The following is a 17812-nucleotide window of genomic DNA, read 5'->3' on the forward strand; positions in this document are numbered from 1 at the left end:
GTGGAGAATTGCATTGTGTAATAGTGTGCTGCCTATGCTATATTTTTAAAATAAAATTTTGTTGACACATACAGGGAATACATAATAGGAATTTAGCTCTGTAACCACCACCCAGAACAAGAAATAAAGGGCTGAGGTTGTGGCTCAGTGACGAGCACTTGCCTCGCATATGTGAGACACTGGGTTCAATCCTCAGCACCACATAAAAATAAACAAACAAAATAAAGATATTGTACCCATGTATAATTAAAAAAATTCTACCAAAAAAAAAAAAAAAAAAGAAAGAAAGAAATATTACCAGCATCCCAGAGGTGCTCTCTATGACCAGGCTTTAAGTTTTTTTTAAGAAACAATCTGCCAGTCAGGCATGGTGGCACATGCCTATAATCCCAGCAGCTCTGGAGGCTGAGACAGGAGGATCATAAGTTCAAAGCCAGCCTTAGCAACAGTGAGGCACTGAGCAACTCTGTGAGACCCATCTCTAAATAAAATACAAAATAGGGCTGGAGATTTGGTTTAGTGGTTGAGTTTTCAGTTCAATCCCTGGTTACCCCTCCCCCCCCCCCAATTTGCCATTTGCTTTTTATTCCCTTAGAAAATATGACATTTTACTACTAAGCACTTTATCATGTATCTCTCTTAACATGGACTTTTTCCCACATAATCATAGTCCTGTTATCTGACCCAAGAAATTTTATATTGAGCAAGTAATATAGAATAGTGCATGTTCAGATTTTTAAAAATTGTCCTTAAATGTCTTCTGTAAGTTGCTGTTTAAATCCAGGATCTGTTCAGGGTTCATGCTTTTGAGTCTTGTGTCACTTCAGTTCTTTGACTTGAAAATTCTTTGCCCTTTTTTGTTGTCTTTGTAAGACATTGGTATTTGTTTTTTGACTGCTGAGCCACATCCCCAACTTGTTTATTTTTATATTTTTGAGACAGGGCCTCACTAAGTTGCCTCAGGCCTCACTAAATTGCCAAGGCTACCCTTGAAACTTGCTATCTTTCTTATCCTCCTGAGTTGCTGGGATTACAGAAATGTGTACCACACCCAGTGACATTGGCATTTTTGAAGGACCTGGGACACTTGGATTGTGAAAGTCCTGCTCTCTGGGAATTTGTCATCTTATTACTTCAAGATTAGATTTGTGTCAAATGCTTTTGATAGAAACCCTGTATGGGAAATGTCCTTCCTATCGCATCATCTCAGGAGGCACATTGGTATTACTTTTTCATTGTTGGTAGTGCGATGTATGGTCACTTTGTTAAGTGGTGTCTGTCTAGCCTCTGATTATAAAGGCACCTTTTATCCTTTGTAATTAAAAGGCCATGTGTGGGGTGGTATTTTGGGATCATATGATAATTTTATATATCTTTAAAGCCTTTCTTTTACCTACTATTTATTTCATTTCTGATTCTTGACCAAGTAAACTATTACTTCAGAGGTTTTCAAAATGGGGGCCATGCTTAAGTCACAGTTTGCCCTGTGGTCTATGGAGAGGAGCAAAAGAAACTTCCCCCTTCACTTATGGGGTGATTTTGTTTTGGCAGGATGCCCTGAAAGGGCAGCAGATCTCCCTGAGTTGTGTTAAATTGGTTAACTTGACAGTTGCTAAAACTACAGAGAACAGGCTTATAATTTCAAATATTTCATTATCTTAAGGATTTAAAATTAGCATTTCCTCATCTTGTTTGTTTTTATGGTGTCAGGGATTGAATCCAAGGCCTCACATGTGCTAGGCAAGTGCTCTACTTCTGAGGCATACCCCCAGACCCCTATTATTTTTTGAGACAGAGTCTTGCTTGCTATGTTGCCCAGACTGGCCCAGAACTTCTGCGCTCAGGTGATCCTCTCATCTTAGTCTCCCAGGTAGCTGGGACCATAGGCATACTTCACTCCTGGGCATATTCCCTCCCATCACATTATTAACTTAAAAAGGATTTCCCCTCTGTGGTTGGCAGAGGTTTTCTTTACTGAAGCTGGAGTCTCAAGTAGAAGTACATTGTCCTCTCCTGTAGAATAGAGGGAGAGAAACTTGGTTGATTTAGAGAGGTTATATAAGGATGATATGCTTCCTCCAAATAGTGGGGTAGTCTGATAAGGACACAGGGATGTCAGGGCAGACATTTCTCTCTATTTTAGTCTTAAGTAGTGACATGTTTCAGTGTGCTGGTTTTGCTGATTTCAGTTGTGTTGCATGGTTTTTGCGATTATCAGTCTTAACTGAGCTATCGTTTTCTGCATTCTTTTACTTCTTGTTCTCTTGTCTGATTCTCTTGAATGCCCTTTAGTTCTGTGCTACAACTACATCTTAAACACCCATTAAATGTGTTGACTGGTATGTATATAGTTGTATCTCTATTTTTTTTTAAGATGGACACTTTAACCCTGAGGTGGTCAAGTATCGACAGCTATGCTTCAAGTCACAGTACAAGCGATACCTCAACTCTCAGCAGCAGTATTTCCATCGACTGCTAAAGCAGATTCTTGCTTCCCGGAGCGTAAGTAATGCTGGGAACTCAATATAAAATATGGGCAGTATATGCACAGGTATCAAGAAATGGTTCAGAGGCAAAACACAGATGATAACCACTAAGAAAAAAATGCTACCAGTTAAGCTACAATACATTTAAGTTGTGTCTTTTTATTTTCCCTTTTCCCTTCCCAGCTATGTCTTTTTTTTCCTTATCAGTTTTATAATGTGTTTTGATTTCAGAGATGTTAAAACATGAAACAGTAAGTGCTTCCTAAAATTAATGAAATATAGTAGCTTCCATATTTACTAAGATAAACAAATGGATTTCAGATTCATCATGGGTTATTGAGGAAAACTAGGATGCTCTGGAATTGATGTGCAAGTGTACACAAGGCCTCTGCTGTGATGGACCTGTAGAACATAAAGCTCAGTGGCCTCTGGGTCTTTTCCAGCCAGGTAATTCTCAGAGGCAAAGTTGTTCTGAGTTCTTTAAGTGGTTTTTTGAACTTAAGTATAGAAATATTTGGATGTAGCATAAGTATTCATTTTCTGTGGAACAATTAGGTGTTCAGATTTGGGATTTTTTTCATTAATATAGGTTGAGTAATCCTTATCTGAAGTCCTTGGAACTAGATGTGTTTTGGATTTCAGATTTTATTTACTTTTTTTGGATTTTGGAATATTTGCATACACATATTGATATCTTGGGTATGGGACCCAAGTCTAAACATGAATTCATCCATTTCAAATATACCTTATGTACATAGCTTAAAGGTAATTTATATACTATTTTTAGTACACTTTTGTTTTGACTTCAGCCTGTTATATGAGGTCAGGTATAGAATTTTCCACTTGTAGTGTCATGCACTCATAAAGTTTTGATTTTGGAGCACTTTGGATTATGGATTTTGGATTAGGAATGCTCAACCTGTAATTAATATGGGTCATTTTTATTTGAACATGTTCATGTATCTGCATCTTTCTCTATGATGGAGTGGGGAATTAAACTTTAAATGTAGCCTTACGAGTATACGGTGTATGTTAAAGATTTGATGATCACATGTATTCCCATTTGATTTTCTGCCTAGGACTTACTGGAGATGGCCCGAAGGAGTGGCCCAACCCTTCCCTTCAGGCAGAAGCGTCCTTCACCATCCCGAAGCCCTGAGGAGCGGGAGTGGCGGACCCAGCAGCGCTACTTGAAGGTCTTGAGGGAAGTGAAGGAGGAGTGTGGCGACACTGCCCCGTCCTCTGATGAAGAGGGTGAGTGTCTTTGGGCACTTGGGTTAGCTGGGGCATTGGAGCCAGTGGTAGCCCATTTATCCCCTTGGTAAAGAAGTCCTTTATGAGTTGTCTTGTCTCGGGGGGTGGATAGTGGGACTCATTAGCCCTTGGTCTTTGAGTCACTGAGACACTGCTATCAGGTGGGAGTGACTCCATGCCCTTTTTACTCTGTGCTTATGTGGCACTTGAGTTAGTGAGAACCTCTTGGATTAATTAATCCCTGCAGGGCAGGGTCTCTCCACAGTAGGCCTTCTGGTGCCATTGTGCCACTTGAGAGAACTGCTTTTCCCCTTACAGGAGAGTAGTAGTGACTGTTGGCCTGCTGCAATGCGACCCCATCACTCTGTTGAAGTCTCTCTTCCTGGAAGAGCCGTTTAAATGACCTAAGTGTGCTCCAGCTCATCTGGGGAAGGGTCAGAAAGGAATGTGGAACCCTGGCCTCCATGTTGTTGGCTTAGCCCTGTTGAACCCAAATGGCCACTTACCCAATCTCCCCTATTGGAGTCCACAGCCACGTTGGATTTACAAGAAAAATTTTCTTTTGAAGATCTCAGCTCATGGCTTCCGAGCTCTCCAGCGCGTTCTCCTAGTCCTGCGGTGCCCCTGAGGGTGGTGCCCACGCTTTCCACCACGGATATGAAAACTACAGGTGAGAACTGAGCTGATGCCATTGCTATCCTAGGAAATCACAGTGCAGAAGTGAGAACTCCTTAAAGGGAGGTAGTGTCTAGATTCCCGCCTGCCCCCAAACAAGCAGTGCTCCTTAAATGAAGGTGATGGGGATAAGTTTTTGTATCATTCTGCTTTTTTTATATCTAGAGGTAGACCTTCTTTCATTTAAAAACAAAAAACAATTGTCCAGAGCTGATCAGCTGGTGTTTTGGGATATAGAAAGCAGAATTTTGAAATAATAATTCAGTCATAGCACAAAAGAGATAACCAGAGCTTTAGCAATTCCTTTGAATGTCTCTGAAATTGGAGAAGAATTTGAATTTGGAATAGGAATCAAAAATGTTATGAAGCTTAAATGTGCTTTTGGACCAGCCAAATAACAAAATCATTTTAAAAAAAAAAAGGAAAGGAGAAGTGCTGACGGTGACTGAATAAAGGTTTTTGGTACTTGTAGTACACAGGAATCAAAAGGGAAACTCAGAGGATTATCTTACTTTTGAATGTCACAAGTGACCAGGAAGATTTAAATTAGAGCACTGTTGTAGTGAATGACCTAGTCCATGTGGTTTGGTTCATTTTCTCTCAGATAAAATAGAACTGGGGGACAGTGACCTGAAGATAATGTTAAAGAAGCACCATGAGAAGCGGAAACATCAACCAGTAAGATTGGGATGGATGTGGCCAGTTGTGGTTTTCAGTTGACTCTCTTTGGCATGGTTATCCCGAGGAGGATGCTGGTAGTCACCACCTCTTTTGTGCTTCTCTGTTATTGTTAGAGGATGGGAGCAATTAGAGAGGCTAATTAGCATCAGAGATAAGAGGTGATGACAGGTGTTTTGGCTTTATAAGGCAAGCTTCAAGCTTTGCCACGGCACTGTTTGGTATGTGAATGAATTGTCTCCATGTCTTCAGCGCTCAGCAAGGTTAAGGAGTTTGTCTTCAGTCAAACAGCCAGTAAGTGCTAGAGCTGAGAGCCAGACCCTTTTCTCTCCGTACTTTTTACTATTTCGGTTATTCCACTCAATTAAATCAAGCCAGAGAGTACGATGGAGAAAAGAGGGTAGTCTGGGCAGAGCAGTGAGATAAGAAGAGTCCTACATTGGAAGTCAGAACATTGAGCAGATCCCTTAACTCCTCAGAATGCTTTTTTCAGACATTTTAAACACTAACAATATTAGGAAGACTGCTTGAAGAGCACATGAGATAAGGAATGCAGAAGAGCTGTATGAATTGTAAATGCTGTGCAACAGAACACCAAAGTTTCCCCTGTGTACTATTATGAAGAGCAATTGTTTTTATCTCTGTGTAGTTTTAATTCAACATGATCTCCTCAGGTGTCTGGGACATCTGGTTGTTAGGTAAATTGGCACAGTCACCATCAGTTTTTGCTTCCTTTCTGGGCCATAACCAAATCTCTGAATATCACATCTAGGATCACCCGGACCTTTTGACAGGGGACCTGACCCTCAGTGACATCATGACTCGAGTAAATGCTGGCAGGAAGGGCTCACTAGCAGGTAAAGGACTATAGGTCTCTTCCTCCAGATGGTTTTCACCTGACTTTGGTGTTAAATTGTATGAGTCTGTCTACATGTGGCAAAAATAAATGAATCCACATCTTTCATGCTGATACCTTTTGCTTTGTTACTGCCCTTAGGAATTCAAAATTAATACAAAGTATCATTAGATGTTAAAATTAAGCTGTAAATCACTCATTCCATTTTGTCTTAAAAACATCTAAATATCTTAGTAAATTACTAAGACTTTTCTTTGTTGGGTTTGAGGAAATACGCAGATAAAGACCCCTAATTTCTTAATATAGAAGAAGCAGTTCAGTGACTTATGTTCCTTATTCTTCCCAGCCTTATATGACTTGGCTGTCCTTAAAAAAAAGGTGAAGGAAAAAGAGGAAAAGAAAAAGAAGAAAATAAAGCTGATTAAATCAGAGGCAGAGGATCTGGCTGAAACTTTGAGCAACACTGAAGGGGTCCCACCTCTCTCACAGGCCCCATCTCCACTGGCAATACCTTCTATCAAGGAAGAGTAAGTGAGCAATAGATTACATGGTGTTAAGGTTTAAGTTTGGAGATTAAGCTGGAGGCTATAACTGTTCCTTTGAGGCGTGTGTGAGTTGGCTCTGAGTGTCAGGGATCCTGTTAGGAAAATGTATTGTGTGTCCCTTTCTTGAGCTTTTATAACTGCTAGGAAGTTTGGGGGACTTGAACAAATTTAGAATGTGTTTTTGGTCTTTGTGGTTGTTCTTATATTTTTCTTCTCTCATTAGGCCCCTGGAAGACCTCAAGCCTTGCCTTGGAATCAATGAGATTTCTTCCAGTTTTTTCTCTCTTCTATTAGAGATCTTGCTTCTGGAGAATCAAGCTAGCCTTCCTATGGTAAGAGTTTTGGAAAAGTCAGATGTACATCAAAGATTTTTTTTTTTTTTTTTTGGTAGATGGACAAAATACCTTTATTTCGTTTATTTTTATGTGGTGCTGAGGATTGAACCCAGTGTCTCACACGTGCTAGGCAAGTGCTCTACCACTGAGCCATTACCCCAGTCCTATACACTAAAGTTTTGAAATTATTGGAATCCCTAGCTTGAGGGGATTCCTCCCAAAGCTCTGTAGCCAGCTTGCTCTGGGACTTGGGTAACTTGAGCAAATGGACCCAGCTTGCACTAGCATGTCTTGAATTGCTGATATAGAGAGAATTTAACTGGCTTCTGTCTTCCTTTTCTCCCCGCCAGCTGGAGGAAAGAGTTTTGGATTGGCAGTCATCTCCAGCCAGCTCCCTCAACAGCTGGTTCTCTGCAGCCCCCAACTGGGCTGAGTTGGTATTGCCTGCCCTCCAGTATCTTGCTGGAGAAAGCCGCGGTAAGGTCATTTTTTTGAAGGGTCACTGTTTTTCTTTTTTTTTTGTCTAAATTCTTAGACAAAATTCGTAGAGAAATTTTTGTCTAAATTCTTGTTTGGTCTATTTTGCCTTTGCATCATACCATGTCTTTTGCTACACCATAAAGTTCTCAGAATCTTTCAGAGCTCAGGGATATGTAGCCTTTTGTCCTGAGTTTAACACATTCTATGACCTGTGTGGTTGGTTCATGTGATTTATTTCTTGCAGCTGTTCCTTCCAGTTTCTCTCCATTTGTTGAATTCAAAGAGAAAACCCAGCAGTGGAAATTGCTTGGTAAGTAATTTGTATTACCTACCTTTCTCCTGTCCTCTCCAGCTTCTTATGTATTCTAGTCAATATAGTGCAAGAGATTGGCAAAAGGGCAATATTCAACTTTATTTTTGTCTGTGAAGGAATTCTTTAAGACCCCTGTACTCTTAAAGTATAGGTTTCATCACCACTCCCATTTGGACTTTGCTCCCAAAGCTGAAATGGAATAGTCTTTTTATTTTTTTAAATTTTTATTATTATTTTTATTTATATATGACTGCAAAATGCATTACAATTCTTATTACAAATATAGAGCATAATTTTTCATATTTCTGGTTGTATACATAGTATATTCACACCAATTCGTGTCTTCATACCTGTATTTTGGAAAATAATGATCATCACATTCCACCGTTATTAATTACCCCATGCCCCCTCCCTTCCCCTCCAACCTGTCTGCTCTATCTAGAGTTCATCTATTCCTCCCATGCTCCCGTTCCCTATCCCATTATGAATCAGCCTCTTTATATCAAAGAAAACATTTGGCGTTTGGTTTTTTGGGATTGGCTAACTTCACTTAGCATTATCTTCTCTAACTCCATCCATTTACCTGCAAATGCCATGAGTTTATTCTCTTTTATTGCTGAGTAATATGGAATAGTCTTTTTATTATGATATAGCCTGTGGATGGTGACATTCAAATCTGCTGTTGTATTTTATAGTAGCATCAGCATTTATATTAAGCATACCAATGGTGTGGGATTCATTTGTACTATAGTTATTTTTATTTATTAAAAATGGGCTTTTTTTTTTTATTAAGGATGATGTGCAGTGAGATATAGGACTGCCCCAAGTAAAGCAGTTTCTAAAGAACAGTGTCCTTTTATTTTAAATTTATAAAGTTCTCCTTACTCTATTGGCTGTTACCTGGTGATGGTGATAAGAGAATAATTTAATTCAGTATTGATTTTCTACTGAAATTCCCAAAGGGTTTGCTGTCTATATCAGAAGGACACAGATGAGCCTGTCATCTAGGGAGGAAGTGTCAAGTGAGGAAAAAAGAGGGTTGAGGACTAAGCCTTGAGAAACTCCACAGTAGAGACAGCTGAGTGCAGCTCATGTAGAGAGGACATGGCTACAGAGACAGGAAGAAAATTCTGAGATTGTTGACTCTTGGGAGCCAAGTGATTAAAAGATTCAGTTAGGGTAAATATAAGAGATTGTAAATATGGAACAGATTGCAAAATTTTTAGTGAATAGTGAATCCTTAGTGAAAGGATGAGGGTTGGGGACAGTGTGAGTTGAAGGTGATTCATGGTGCTGCTGTGCCTATGGTCTTCAGGTGGTGGCTGGAGTCAACCATAGTGATAATATTTACACTGGCTCTGCAAACTGTCCTTATAAGACCAGATAATAAGTACTTTAAGCTTGTGGAATAGATGCTTTCTGTTATTACCCCTCAACTCTGCCATTATAATGCTCAGCTTCCAGACAGTAGGGGAATGAATACGTGGGGATGTTTTCTACAAAAATATATTTACAAAAGCAGGTGGCTAGTTTGCCATGTATTGGTGTACACCATGGGAATCTGTAAATGTGACCAGTCAGGGCCCCCTTTCCTATAACCAGTTAAAAATTTACCAGCACATCACTGATTAAAGAGCCAGTGAATTTCTAGAGATTTAGCTGGGCAAGGGCAGGATAGTAAGGGAGATTTGTGGCCAATAGAGGAATTTTAAATGGGAGAAACCTTGAGTAAGTTTAAATGTTGATGGGAAGGGTACTGTGGACCTTGAGGAGAAGATTGAACATGAAAGAGAGAAGGGAAAATGCATCACATATATTCCTGGGAAGTGGGAAGACGGTGAGCTCTGTATGGCAGGAGCTAGCACATTTCTTCCTAACTAGCAGGAGGAAAGAAGGAAATAATGGATATATAGCAGTGGGCTGATTGGTCTTTGTAGGAAGTTTGGTCTGTTGACATTTTCAGTGTAAAGTAGAAGGTGAGAGAGGTGAGATTGTTGCTGATTAGAAGGGAAGTCTGAGGAGAGTAGGAGATGGTCATTGTGTGAAGCAGTGTGACCACAGATGACATAGGATAGCTAGGAAGTCATGAGTGCTGCCAGGGGAGGCTGCTCATTGTTCACCTCTTTGGCCTTCTTCTGCCTGTTTGTGCACTTTTTCCTCTAGCAGTCCTCAGCTGCTTACTTTGAAGCATGGAGAATGTGGATAGTTCAGAATTTGAATTTTGCTAGATTGAAATGATGCAGAAAATCAAAGGGCAGAGGTAAAGGTATTACTCTGTTGGGAAGCATATTACTGAAACAGTGGACCAGGAATCTGCACTGAATGGAGAGAAAAGAGAGGGAGATCTGGGCCTGTGGCAGCTGAGAAGTAGAGGTGTCATTGGGAACTGTCCTGCTGGGTCTAAGTGAAGCTTTCATGGGAGTAAACGGGCAAGGTGAAATCCAGGCCATTATGTTTAGAAAGCAGAGTGTGGGTTCTTCATCCTGACTGGCTGTGTACTATGGTCAGTGGAATTTTTTAAAAAAATATCTATTCCTGGACCTTACCACAGGGATTCTGATTAAATGGTTGGGATGGGGTCTGAACTTTGATATTTTCAAAAGTTTCCAGGTAATTCTTCAAAATGCAACCCCAGTTGAGAAACACTGAAGTAGGCATTTTGAAAATAGAGCAGCTTTAGGAACTGGCAGAGTCCAATTGTGCTTGTGGGAATGATTGAGTGGAGTGGAGTGGAGTGGAGGGAGGAGGTTATGATAGAGGAGATTTCACCAACTGAGAGGTTAGGATATTGGATATACTGCTCATGTGGATGTGGGTCTTCCTCATAGTGGCAGGGTGTGGAGTAGTGAGAGAGGGTGAGCCAGTTCCTGTGAGGAGAAAGGACTAGATGCAAAACCGCAAGAGTGGGGATTGGGGTGTACAGGTGGAGAGCAAAAGCCTCAGGGAACAGGCTTCCCCCCAGCTTTATTGATGTGTAATTGATATATTAAAAACTGCTTATTTAATGTATGTAATTTGATGAGTTTGGACATACACGCATACACCTGGGAACCATCCCCACAGTCAAGATAGACCTTTCAAACTTCTATATCTCCCTTCCCCCTTTTTCTGGCAAGAACATTAACATGACATTCATCATCTTAATAAATTTTGAAGTGGCACAGTACAGTTTCATTAAGTACACAACTAAGTCCTCTAGCAGGTCTCTAGAACTTATTCATCTTGACATTTCATAATGGAAACTTCATACCTTTGGAGCAGCTATTCCCCTACTTTGATTTTACTACTCCTGCTCCTGGTAACTATCAATTCTGTTCTCTGTTTCTGTGACTTTGAGCATTTGAGACACCCTGTATAAGTGTTAAGTGAAATAAATTTGTCCTTTAATTTATTTCACTTAACATAGTGTCCGTTAGGAAATCCTATTTTCTAAGACTGAATAGTACTCCATTTTATGTTATAGCATATTTATTCATTCATCCACTGATGGACATTTGGGTTGTTTTCATATCTTGGCTATTGTGAATAATGCTGCAGTGAACATTGGAGTGCAGATATGTGTTTGAGATCCTGATTTCAGGGTTGTTTTTTTTTTCCCTTATAATTAGAAATGGGATTGCTTGACCATATGGTAGGTCTGTTTTTAATTTTTTTGAGGAGCTTCTATACTATTTTTCATGGTTACTGCACCATTTTACATTCCTACCAACAGTGCATAAGGTTTCTCTTTTCTCCATATTCTTCCCTCTACTTTATCTTTTTCTTTTCTTGTCTTTTTTAACAGTAGCCATCCTAATAAGTGTGAGGTGATATCTCAGTAGTACTTTTGATTTGAAGTTCCTTGATGATTAGTGATATTGAGCACCTTTTCATGTACCTGTTGGCCATTCATATTTCTTCTTTGGAATAGAAATATAAGAATTGTCTATTCAGGTTCTTTGTTCCTTTTTAAATCATGTTGGTGATTTTCTTATCATTGATTTGTAGATATTCCTTATATAATTTAGATGTTTTAGCCCTTTATCACATATATCATTTGCAGTTATTCCCCTTCTATTCTGTAGCTTGGCTTTTCCCTCTGTTGATTATTTCTATGCTATGCAGAAGCTTTCTAGTTTCCTGTAATCCCATTTACTTGTTTTTGCTTTTGTTGCCTATGCTTTTGGTATCATATCAAAAAGGTCAAGACTAATCTCATGGAGCTTTCTGCTGTTTTCTCATAGGAGTTTTATAGTTTCAGGCCACATGTTTAAATGATTAAACCATTGGTTTTTGCATATAGTATGATGGAAGAATCTAATTTCATTCTTTTAAATGTGGATATCCAGTTTCCCCAACACTGCTTTTTGCAGACTGTCTTTACCTCATTGAATGTTCTTAACACCCTGGCCAAAAGTGAATTGACTATATGCGTGGGTTTATTTCTGGGTTCTGTGTTTTAGGAACAGGCTTTTGTTCTTATTTTTCTAAAAAGAACTAGGAGAGGGCTTGCTCGCCTAGCATGTACAAAACCCAGGGTTTGATCCTCAGCATCACATAAAAATAAATAAATAAAATGAAAGATATTGTGTCCATCTACAACTAAAAAAAAAAAAAATTAAAAAAAAGAACTAGGAGAAATGTCTGAAATCTTTGAAGAATCTCACCTCTGTCTCCTGACTTCATTGAAGGACATGGCTATGAGAGAATGAGCAGTTAGCCTCCCTATAGTTAAGAATCATGGGAGAACCAATTTTCTCTCAGAAAATACCTGAAAACCATATATGTGATAAAAGGCTAATATCTAAAATATATAAGAACCACCAAACAGGAGAAAAAGATGGGCGATAGAACTACCTGGTTTTGCAGTAGCATTTCTGGAAGCACAAGGGTTCCTGGAGATGGGTATTGGTGGTATTGTATGCCAACTACTGAAATCAAAGAGAAGCATCTTGGTGGATGTGACCTTTTTGGGAAGCACAGGGACATTCTCTCACAAGCAGACCTGGATGATGCTGATTAATGGTGACTTCTAGTCTAGCCTGGTTAAGAGATTTAGGTACATTATGTGTCAAGAGCTTCAGGAGGACTCTGAACAAATGAGAGAAGGGCACCGACAGAGTGATTTTCTTTTCTAGGCAGACCAGGAGGAGTCCTTTTTTTTTTTTTCTTCCCCTGTCTTAGGCTTCTGATTGCTGTGCCAGTGTGTAGAATGCCTTTGTGGCTCACTAGCCATTCCCTGTTGTAAGTTTTCATAACATGTGATGCCTACCACTTTCCATATTGGGTTTATTTAATATATGCTCTTTTCTCACTTTACTATAAACTTCTTGAGGGCAGAGACTGAATTCACTGGATGACCCCAGCTTTTCCACAGGTAGTACCTGGCACACAGTGGTTACTCAGCAAATACCTGTTGAGTGAATTGTCTAAGGAGGTGACATGTAGCAGTGATGGTATAGTCTGTGAAGGGAAAGGCAGTGCTAAGGATCTTGGCTTCAGTCCTGATGTATTCTCTCTTTGTCATAGGTTAAGAAGGTAAAGAGAAAGGGGGATTCTGGGTTACACCTTAGATTTTGTCTTCTTTTCCCCACTTTCTTATAGGCCAGTCTCAAGATAATGAAAAGGAATTAGCTGCGCTCTTCCAGCTGTGGCTAGAGACCAAAGACCAGGCCTTTTGTAAGGTATAATTTTTCAAAATACCAACTCTTCCCCTTTTGGTTTCTAGAACTCTCAAATTAGTGAAAATTCTCCAGTCCATTTACCTGTTAATGTTTTCCTTTTCTCCAGCAAGAAAATGAAGACAGCTCAGATGCTACAACACCTGTCCCTCGGGTGTGAGTATAGCACTCTAATGGTGGGTGGTGTCCCATGAAACTATGATTCCTGGTACTTACATGTCTTAGTCTGTTAGAGCTGTAATGGGCCTGAGAGATCATAAGAATTTGCTGATTCTCACCTGCCTAATATACCTAACGAGGGCAATATATATCCATTGATATGAATGGCTCCCTGTGGAAGGAGTTCTTTCTTTTTTAAATGTTTATTTTAGTTGTGGATGGATATAAGACCTTTGTTTTATTTATTTATTTTTATGTGGTGCTGAGGATCGAACCCAGTGCCTCACATGTGCCAGGCAAGTACTCTATCACCGAGCCCCAACCTCAGCCCCAGGAGTTCTTGATGCTAGGAGGGGATGTGCAGTAGAGTCTGAGGGGATTTGATCTACTTTATGTGTGAACATACTATTTTCCACATGTTGTCCTCCTGGGTTTCCCATTTGAGAATGAGTTATCTAACCCATCTTCCTCATTTCTTTTCTTTTTTTTAAAATTTTTTTTAATATTTAGTTTTTAGTTTTAGGTGGACACAATATCTTTTATTTTACATTTATGTGGTGCTAAGAATCAAACCCAGTGCCGCAAGCATGCTAGGCGAGCACTCTACCATTGAGCCACAACCTCAGCCCCCCAACCTCCTCATTTCTGTAAAGAAGTTGGGTTATGAGATTACATTATTTGTTGAGGGTTAGTGACAGGAATTCACTAGAATTTACATCCCATGAGTGACTCCTCTCATATTGCTCTTTCCTGTCTGGTGTGGTTCTGCAGTTAGATTTTTTTTTTTTTTTTTGCAGCATGGAGGATTGAACCTAGGGCCTCATGCATCTTAGGCCAGTACTCTACCCATGAGCTGTACCCTAAGCCTGTGCATTTAGTAGAAGTGGGGGTAGTACAAGCATTTGTAAGTTTCCTGTGAGCCAGGAAATATACCCTTGCTATCTAACATTTTTCGTTGCCATTAAATTTGATTTAGCAGCAAGATATCAGCTTAATTTCCACCTGCCCAGTACTTTTCTGGATTTCTAAGTATCAAGTAATTTTTGGAAATACCATCAAGAGTTACTTGGTAGGAGCTGGAAAGTGGAGTTTGTAAGAGTTGAGTACATCTAAAGGGACTTTTCCGAAGGGACATTTTTTTGGTGTGTTTCAAAGAGAATGGTTCTGGGTGTTAAAGAAAGGAGATGGATCTGTGACCCATCTGCTAGTAAGTCAGAGTTAAGACAAAATTCTTTATGTTTCAGAAGAACTGACTATGTGGTGCGGCCCAGCACTGGGGAGGAGAAACGGGTTTTTCAGGAGCAGGTAAGAAATATGGAGAAGATAGAGAAAGTCCGTCTCTGTGAGGCCCTGTAGATTGAAGTGCTGAGCCTGACCCTTGAGTCTACCTTCATGGAGGAAATTCATACCTTCACTATGGATATTCTGTTGGTTGGGATTGATTGTGGGGGAGCGTGGGGGCGGCAGAAGTGATGTGGGGAAAGTTTTAGTCTGTTAGAGCTATAATGGGCCTGAGAGATCATAAGAATTTGCTGATTCTCACCTGCCTAATATACCTAAGGAGGGAAAAAAAAAAAATATATATATATATATATATATATATATAGAGAGAGAGAGAGAGAGAGAGAAAGAAACAAACTACTTTGATGATTTCTTTAGCAAAACGCATTTTATTTCTTCATCCTTTGCTCAATAACCAGTTCTGAGGACCATCCTTTTCTCACTGTAGTTGGCTCGTCATCCATGGGGGAATTTTTCATGCCATTCCCATTTTAATCTCCCCATGTGGATCTAGAGTGAACTCCACTGATTCTGACTCAGAAGCCTTCTCCCTTTTCTCTGTGTAGGAGCGTTACAGATACAGCCAACCCCATAAGGCATTCACCTTTCGCATGCATGGCTTTGAGTCTGTGGTGGGGCCAGTGAAGGGTGTGTTTGACAAGGAGACTTCCCTCAACAAAGCTCGGGAACATTCCCTTCTGCGCTCTGACCGGCCTGCCTATGTCACCATCCTGTCTCTTGGTATGTGGTGATTTATTTTTTCATTCTGAATCTTTCCTCAAGTCATCTCTGTCCTCCCTGCATACCCCCCACCTGCCTCCTCCACCCTGGGGTGAGTCAGGCATAGCATTTGGAAGCTTTGAATTGGGAAATGAAGGGGGGATTCTGCTCTTAGAGATTGGTGGCAAGAATCACTGTTCTTTTCTGATGGTGTGCTATTATTTATGTTCATTTAGGAAGTGCTCAGAGGCCAGCTGAATAGGTTTAACTATATCACTTTGCTTCCTTAAAGATTTGGCAGTCTGGTGAAACTCATGGATCCCTTCCCAGAATTATACTAATTCTAAATATACATTAAATGCTTAGAGTTATAAAGAAGCCAATCATATTGAAATAGTTATCAAAACAATTAAAACAATGTGTAGAAATATGAGTTTTTATTTTAATTGACAGGATCTAGCAACAGGTCTTATAAATATATCTGTAACTTCCAGATATGGAGATGTGTTTGACATTTATAATATGAAAATATTTGATTTCTCTTACAACATCGCAGCACTGCCAATACATGGTTTATTACCTTGTATTTATAATCAAAGGAGATTCTAAATTTCAGTGAAAGATAAATTTTTCTTACCTGAATTCATGGACCCACTGAATTCTAAGGTATCTGTGGACTTTATTCTTGCCTCTGTGAAAGTGTGTAGGAAACACCAGTGGCAGAGCTTTCAGCCACTAGGGGTCAGTGTGCCCGATGCTGAGTTGGGAGGCTGAAGAGCACTAACTGCAGGGAGCATCACCCCACTAGAGCAAGTAGGGGGATATTGCTTGATTCTTGGGCTTTGCATTTCCTAATGTTATCAGTTCGGGATGCAGCAGCTCGGCTGCCTAATGGAGAAGGCACACGGGCAGAGATCTGCGAACTGCTCAAGGACTCCCAGTTTCTTGCACCAGATGTTACCAGCACTCAGGTAAGTTGGAGAAACAACTTTGCTTTGCTTTCTTTCAGAATGGATTTCAGAAAACTTGTTAGAGGGCTGGGGTTGTGACTCAGTGGTAGATCATTTGCCTCAGCACGTGTGAGGCACTGGGTTCTATGCTTAGCACCACATGAAAATAAATAAACAAAGCTATTGTGTCCATCTATAACTAAAAAATATTTTAAAAAAAAGAAGGAAAACTTATTAGGAAACATAGGAGGATCACTAAGTTCAGAGCCAGCCTCAGCAACTCAGAGAGGCCCTAAGCAACTTAGTGAGACCCTATCTCAAAGTAAAAAATAAAAATGGGCTGGGGATGTGGTTCAGTGGTTAAGCACCTCTGAGTTCAATCCCTGATTATTACCTCCCCCCCCCCCCCCCGGAAAATGAAGAAAAACAGGTGCAGTGGTGTACCTATAATCCCAACTAATCACGAGGCTGAGGCAGGAGGATTGTGAGTTTGAGGCCAGCCTGGACAACACAGTGAGAACCTGTCTCAAAAGCAAAAACACAACTAAATGAAGAAAGGAAAAAAAAAAGAACTTGAAAAATGTACACAGTGATGACCAAAACCCCTGTCAGTGAAGCACAAAAGCAGCTCTAGGTTTTCCTTTAGCTTATAGTAAAAGAAAAGTTGCTATAGTCAGAATTCAAAATATTCTTACAGTGAAAACATTACTGTCTCAGGAATTTATAGCATTTTTTGTTTTGCCAGGTGATTTGGTGAGCCACTAAGAAGACATAGCTAGACTGAGATATAGTCTGTTATATCGTCAGCTATGAATCATCTAGGGATTTTTCTCTGGATTCCAAACAGCTTCTATTATCTGGCTCTGGCCTGACCCTTACTTCCCTTTTCTCTGTTCTCAGGTCAACACAGTAGTGAGTGGTGCCCTGGATCGACTACATTATGAAAAAGATCCTTGTGTGAAATATGACATTGGACGGAAGCTGTGGATCTACCTGCATCGGGACCGGAGCGAAGAAGAGTTTGGTGTGTGAGGCTTCTGGGGAGTGTGTCCAAGTAGACCAGTGATGATTCTGACTTTCTGTCCCAGTTCCATCATTCTTTCCATTGGCATTCAGGTAGAATAGGATTATGGAGGCAGGGTCTTACCACCAGCAAGGCCTTGGGTTTTAGCAAACTGCCCCCCCCCACTCCTACCCCCTTAATATACTAAGATCCAAATCTTGCTGAAGCTTCACACTTTTGTTTATAGAGCGGATTCACCAAGCACAAGCAGCTGCGGCTAAAGCCAGAAAAGCCCTTCAGCAAAAACCCAAGCCCCCATCCAAGGTGGTAAGTGATCTCATGAAGAACCCTCTTGAGAATCCTGGGCTAGGTCTAGGTACTTAACACTGTGCATCAGGAGCCGAAGAGTCCACCCAC

General features: G+C 40.2%; 1 protein-coding gene across 6 annotated transcripts in view; it reads left to right on the plus strand.

Moving 5' to 3' along the window:
* NFRKB (nuclear factor related to kappaB binding protein) overlaps positions 1-17812 on the plus strand; it is a 34667-nt gene that overhangs the window by 4709 nt on the left and 12146 nt on the right. For 2 of the 6 annotated variants that reach the window (XM_081280052.1, XM_081280053.1), the window contains exons 4-19: positions 2375-2502; positions 3566-3740; positions 4273-4410; positions 5020-5093; positions 5866-5950; positions 6296-6476; positions 6718-6826; positions 7180-7306; positions 7554-7619; positions 13206-13285; positions 13392-13438; positions 14686-14746; positions 15289-15463; positions 16307-16413; positions 17293-17416; positions 17643-17722. In XM_081280052.1, the coding sequence (XP_081136178.1) occupies positions 2375-2502; positions 3566-3740; positions 4273-4410; positions 5020-5093; positions 5866-5950; positions 6296-6476; positions 6718-6826; positions 7180-7306; positions 7554-7619; positions 13206-13285; positions 13392-13438; positions 14686-14746; positions 15289-15463; positions 16307-16413; positions 17293-17416; positions 17643-17722 (1757 nt within the window). Of the gene's footprint in view, positions 1-2374; positions 2503-3565; positions 3741-4272; positions 4411-5019; positions 5094-5865; positions 5951-6295; positions 6477-6717; positions 6827-7179; positions 7307-7553; positions 7620-13205; positions 13286-13391; positions 13439-14685; positions 14747-15288; positions 15464-16306; positions 16414-17292; positions 17417-17642; positions 17723-17812 lie in introns of those variants that run through there. The other 4 variants (XM_081280054.1, XM_081280055.1, XM_081280057.1 and 1 more) reach the window with 4 other exon arrangements.

The sequence above is a fragment of the Spermophilus citellus genome, assembly GCF_964194105.1.
Source record: "Spermophilus citellus genome assembly, chromosome: 2".
NCBI classification, from domain to species: Eukaryota; Metazoa; Chordata; class Mammalia; order Rodentia; family Sciuridae; genus Spermophilus; species Spermophilus citellus.